The 6,837-nt window shown below is 34.9% G+C and overlaps 1 protein-coding gene across 1 annotated transcript; it reads right to left on the bottom strand.

Annotated features, from left to right (window-relative positions):
* Positions 1 to 43: 43 nt before the first annotated feature.
* Positions 44 to 6,108, bottom strand: LOC117319898 (the record flags this gene model as incomplete). Its single annotated transcript, XM_033874607.1, has 4 exons — positions 5,993 to 6,108; positions 2,735 to 2,827; positions 322 to 373; positions 44 to 153 (listed from the first exon to the last, which is right to left on the bottom strand). Coding segments are annotated over exons 1-4 (320 nt in total), but the record flags the coding sequence as incomplete, so codon positions are not given.
* Between the last annotated feature and the right edge of the window lie 729 nt (positions 6,109 to 6,837).

The raw sequence follows: 6,837 nt of genomic DNA, 5'->3' as shown, positions 1-6,837 counted from the left end.
TTTTTGGGAAGCCTAATGACTGCTAAAATCCCAAGGGCCCAACCCCGAACATTTTTTTGGGGGAATTTTGTTTGAAAGAATTTTTTGAAATTTGTTTTTCTTTGATCCATATTTTTCAAGCATTTTCTTTTTTCGACAAGATTTCAAAAAATTCTGTGGAAAAACAAAAAGAAAATTAATGATGTTCCATACAAACAGATGTAGGCAGGTTTTAACATGTAACCATTACATCATTCAGATAATTAGTTACCTAGATATTCATTTTTTAAACAATTTTCTTGATTTCATCACAGAAATAGATATAATGAGATTAATACTTACATAATTTTCACTTCCTCTTCTTCTTATTATTACTGGCTTTGAAAATGCATAACTGAAGAAAAAATGAATCATTTTATATTCTGTTTTATGTTTAACCAATAAAACATATATCATGAGGCTTAAAGGATATGTTAATACAGGCACAAGTTATCAGTTATCTTTCATACAATAAGCAAAACCAAAACTTTAACAAAACATAAGCCATCCTCCTGTTCATACACCATAATAAACAAAACATAAGCCATCCTCTGGTTCATACACCATAATAAACATAACATTAGCCATCCTCTGGTTCATACACCATAATAAACAAAACATTAGCCATCCTCTGGTTCATACACCATAATAAACAAAACATTAGCCATCCTCTGGTTCATACACCATAATAAACAAAACATTAGCCATCCTCTGGTTCATACACCATAATAAACAAAACATAAGCCATCCTCTGGTTCATACACCATAATAAACAAAACATTAGCCATCCTCTGGTTCATACACCATAATAAACAAAACATTAGCCATCCTCTGGTTCATACACCATAATAAACAAAACATTAGCAATCCTTTGGTTCATGCACCATAATAAACAAAACATAAGCCATCCTCTGGTTCATACACCATAATAAACAAAACATTAGCCATCCTCTGGTTCGTACACCATAATAAACAAAACATTAGCCATCCTCTGGTTCATACACCATAATAAACAAAAACATAAGCCATCCTCTGGTTCATACACCATAATAAACAAAACATTAGCCATCCTCTGGTTCATACACCATAATAAACAAAACATAAGCCATCCTCTGATTCATACACCATAATAAACAAAACATTAGCCATCCTCTGGTTCATACACCATAATAAACAAAACATTAGCCATCCTCTGGTTCATACACCATAATAAACAAAACATTAGCCATCCTCTGGTTCATACACCATAATAAACAAAACATAAGCCATCCTCTGGTTCGTACACCATAATTAACAAAACATTAGCCATCCTCTGGTTCATACACCATAATAAACAAAACATTAGCCATCCTCTGGTTCATACACCATAATAAACAAAACATTAGCCATCCTCTGGTTCGTGCACCATAATAAACAAAACATTAGCCATCCTCTGGTTCATACACCATAATAAACAAAACATTAGCCATCCTCTGATTCATACACCATAATAAACAAAACATTAGCAATCCTTTGGTTCGTACACCATAATAAACAAAACATTAGCCATCCTCTGGTTCGTGCACCATAATAAACAAAACATTAGCCATCCTCTGATTCATACACCATAATAAACAAAACATTAGCCATCCTCTGGTTCGTACACCATAATAAACAAAAACATAAGCCATCCTCTGGTTCGTACACCATAATAAACATAACATTAGCCATCCTCTGGTTCATACACCATAATAAACAAAACATTAGCCATCCTCTGGTTCATACACCATAATAAACAAAACATAAGCCATCCTCTGGTTCGTACACCATAATTAACAAAACATTAGCCATCCTCTGGTTCATACACCATAATAAACAAAACATTAGCCATCCTCTGGTTCATACACCATAATAAACAAAACATTAGCCATCCTCTGGTTCATACACCATAATAAACAAAACATTAGCCATCCTCTGGTTCATACACCGTAATAAACAAAACATAAGCCATCCTCTGGTTCATACACCATAATAAACAAAAACATTAGCCATCCTCTGGTTCATACACCATAATAAACAAAACATTAGCCATCCTCTGGTTCATACACCGTAATAAACAAAACATAAGCCATCCTCTGGTTCATACACCATAATAAACAAAAACATTAGCCATCCTCTGGTTCATACACCGTAATAAACAAAACATTAGCCATCCTCTGGTTCATACACCATAATAAACAAAACATTAGCCATCCTCTGGTTCATACACCGTAATAAACAAAACATTAGCCATCCTCTGGTTCATACACCATAATAAACAAAAACATTAGCCATCCTCTGATTCATACACCGTAATAAACAAAACATTAGCCATCCTCTGATTCATACACCATAATAAACAAAAACATTAGCCATCCTCCGGTTCATACACCATAATAAACAAAACATAAGCCATCCTCTGGTTCGTACACCATAATAAACAAAACATTAGCCATCCTCTGGTTCGTACACCATAATAAACAAAACATTAGCCATCCTCTGGTTCGTACACCATAATAAACAAAACATTAGCCATCCTCTGGTTCATACACCTTAATAAACAAAACATTAGCCATCCTCTGGTTCATACACCATTACTAAAAACACTAACCATCCTCAATTTTATACACCATAATTTTACAGAGTTCAGAAAGAGTTCAGAAGAAATAAAGTGAAAGTAAGAATTAATGAGTCATACCTTTTAAGGAATTCTTTCTGTGTGATACTGTCATCCCTCACATCTACTGTACATGGTCCAGGCCTGGCTATCATAGCCTCCTTCTCTGTAGACCTGTTAAAGTAATCGTTAGTAATCAAGCACTTCTACTTCACATACATTATAGCAGGAGTTCCCCAGGGATCAATCTTAGGTCCATTACTATTGTTAATATACATTAACGACATTGTTCAAGACATCAATTGCACTATAAAACTATTCACTGACAATACATCTCTATACGTCGAAGTGGAATCACAGAATCTTACTGCCAACCTTTTGAATGATAATCTAACAAAAAACAACGGAAGTTGGACTGACCATATACATTATCAGTAACGCCTCTAAAAAACTCAGTCTGCTTAGGAATCTTAAATTTTGTATTGACAGGAAGTGTCTTCAAACATATAATGTATTTCACTTTTATCAGACCTTTGTTAGAGTATGATGATATTGTATGAGACAACATAACTTTATGCCATTGTCAAATGCATGAAAATATACAACTCAAAGCAGCTAGAATTGTGACAGGTGCTTCCTAAATCACAAGTCATGATAGACTATATGTAGAAATTGGCTGGACCCCTTTAAATATTTTTGTACAAAGGAAAAAACATAAAACTATCCAATTTCATAAGATCGTCAATGGTCAGTGCCCTTCTTACCTAACCAATGCTCTACCTGCTCGCCACTCTAATATACATTCCAATAATACCAGAAGAGATAATAAGTTTTCTCAAGTAAACTGTGGAACTAATCTCTTTAAAGATTCTTTCTTGCCCTCTTCAGTTGATTTATGGAACGAACTTCCAGATGACATAAAATACAATCCTTCAATTACTAACCTGAAAAAATTCCCAAATACTGATGCTAATATTGTTCCCTCTCACTATTATTACTGCAGATGTAGACAGGTAAACATGGCCAGATCCATCATGCATAACTTAGGATGAATTGCAGCTCCTTAAATAGTCACTCAGGTAACTTAATCGATAGTCCTATGTGTTCTTGTAATCAGTCTTGTTGTAATGCTGAAACTACTGAGCATGTCCTCCTTTATTGTCCCAACTACCAGCAGCTAAGAATTCAATGGTTTAGGAGCCTTCCTCCTAATTATGATATTAATACCTTAATATATGGTAGTCTAGACATGCCAGTACAGTAAAATGAAACTGTTTTTGATTGTGTCCAAAAACTTTATCAGTCAAACTAAGTGCTTTTAAAATCTATCTACCATTTATTTATGATCTATGATATCAATTTAGAATTGTATCTGCAGTATAGTTTGTATAAGTACTACTATCCACAACAGGTGCATCCCTGATGGTTCTATAGTCATACATTGTGTGTTATCAAGTAATCAGTGTTTGTTCCTGAAATGAAATGCCCCCAGCATCATCCTTTTCTAAACCCTTTCTCTTCCTTTCCCCTGCACATGTTATATACATGTATATTATACATGTAAAATTGCCAGCACTGTGTTCATTAGCTATCTATAAACTACGACGGCCCATATACGCCTGGACAATATACACATAAGCAATTGATGTTTGTCCGAGGTGTCGGACACATTTCATTGTCAGATTTTGCTTTGCTTTTTGTTTATTTCGACAACGCAATGTTGGCCCGTAACCGCCTTGGCACTTTTCGAGCTTTGCTAGGTAATTTATATAATTACATACCATTTGATAACTCCCGACTGCCTGATGAAGCACAGGTGGCCCATTGAGATCATGAATGCAATTTGTAATTGTTTCGCCCCTCCCACATATTAGATATATTACCTTTCTGCGCTTTGAGTACGAACAAAAGACGCGCATTTTTTTCTCAGTATTTTATTATTTTGTGAAAGGCCTTGCTGGCGTGACAAACATTCAAAATGTATGTACATGTATAGTTCTTTTTGACCACATTTTGAATATATAGCTTCTGCTAAAATGTTTGTTAAACTTGTTCTTACACACAAAACTATTTATGTATGTAGACTAAAATTCTGAAATAATATTTTAATTCAAACGTTAACTGTGTTAATGTTCTATATCATGTATATCAATTGCGATTTCAGAAGACAGGATTACATATATGTGTAACAATCTTTTCAGGCCTATGTTCATATCATCCGGATATTTGCATGTCTCCTCCTCTTAACCTTTGTACCTTATGGTTTTACCCACACATTACACCTAAGCTTACAAGGTCAAGTGGGCTGTCTCCATGGGCCACCTGTGCCACATCAGGTAGTCGGGAGTTATCAAATGGTATGTAAATTACCTGAGCAAAGCTCGAAATGTGCCAAGGCGGCTACGGGCCAACACTGCATTGTCGAAATAAACAAAAAGCAAAGCAAAATCTGACGATGAAATGTGTCCGACACTTGGCAAAAAACAACTGCATATGCAGTTTTTTTACCACATTTTTCTGGAAACCTCGGACAAACATCAATTGCTTATGTGTATATTGTCCAGGCGTATATGGGCCGTCGTAATAAACACAAGGAGACAGATTTACATAAGTACCAAGTACTTGTTTCTGAATCCTTTCAATTTTCTTTCTTGTTTCTTAAGTACTCACTTTGTATAAATTTTAGTTAAATATTTGCTTGCCGAATGTAACAATTATGTTATGTATGCTCGTCCTTCTTTTGGTAATATGTTTATTTGATTGGACAGTTCTGCTCTTCTGTTTGTTGAAATACATGTGTACAAGCTCTTGAAGCTTACATTTGTATGTTCTTGTTCTAAATATTTGACGATAAATAAAGTGTTTTGTATCTTGTAGTGGCAAAGGGGGTATGGAACACATTTACATTTTGACCAAAAGTTTTTTTTCAGGTTTAACAGCCAATCAGAACTTTGAAGCCTCTAACTATTCAGTTTTAGTGGTCTAAAGAGTGTGTGGTTATAGACAGAATGGAACTCTTATTCTTAATAACGTTATACATACATGTGTATATTATATACTGTAGTCTGTATATGTGTGAAAATAGCCAATGTTTCAAAATTAACAACCACTTGAAAGTTGATGCAACAGTCATACTTGAATAATACGCTGTTTTATACAGTCTTTTATATCGAAAATAAATAACCACACGTGTACTAAACTGTGAGCTTATGACACGTGGTTCAGTAACATTACGCCCATTCATAAGTTCGTCAGATCTAATCATTTCTGAGGTACCGAGCACCAGAATGTTAGAAATAAGATATTTTAAGGTTCACACAAATAACATATAAAGCTTACCATCCTCCGTTGTCTATTTCGAAGAAATAAATCACCAAAGCGAACAGAAAGTAGAATCCATACATGTCGTGTAAACAACAAACACGCTATTGACTTCGATCAAACCGGAAATACAAGTCTTATATGTGTTTATGATGGAACAATATTGATTTATTGTTTTATCGCTATACTGAAACGATAACTTTTATATATTTCACTGAGTGCAATCTCCTTTTCACTGATGATCGGTTTTGATATGCAATTTACCACAGACGTATACTCTAAATATTAGAGCGTCTTCAGCATGGAGATGTAGATGTCACTTCCGGTTTGTAAAGAGAAAGCAGAGATTGCACGCGATTTCACCGAGCCGACGATATGGACAAATGAACGTACGCAATTTCTAACGTAAGTTGTCGGATAATAGAGTGGTAACATGCATATTCGCTTATGACTAGATGAACAATATTTTGTATCATGTATGGCAAATTCCTCTATTATCTATCTGAGCAACGGTATGAAAATAACGTTTTATAAAATAATAACATGTAAAAGTTCTGGCTTCAGACACTGGTTAGCATAGTGATTTAAGTTCGTCAACTCTGTGGTTCTGTCTCGACTTTTTTGGCTGGCTGCAGATCAATGAAACGACAACACAGCTTATAAAATTCAACATTTTTTTATATGTAATGATCGTGTATTTGTTGCACATGTATTGTATATATTTACCTGTATTTGTATTGAGTGCGTACTATCTGTGTTGTTACCATGTAAAGGATTGCGACGTATTATGTGTGCTCGTGGCTATATATACCCGCGCACGGTAGTCGGGAGTCTCTTAGACACCTGTAGCTGCGACGACCGGA

Source organism: Pecten maximus, unplaced genomic scaffold (assembly GCF_902652985.1).
Source record: "Pecten maximus unplaced genomic scaffold, xPecMax1.1, whole genome shotgun sequence".
In the NCBI taxonomy this organism is placed as follows: domain Eukaryota; kingdom Metazoa; phylum Mollusca; class Bivalvia; order Pectinida; family Pectinidae; genus Pecten; species Pecten maximus.
The sequence above is the reverse complement of the archived record's forward strand: the minus strand, read 5'-3'. Positions and strand labels throughout refer to the sequence as shown.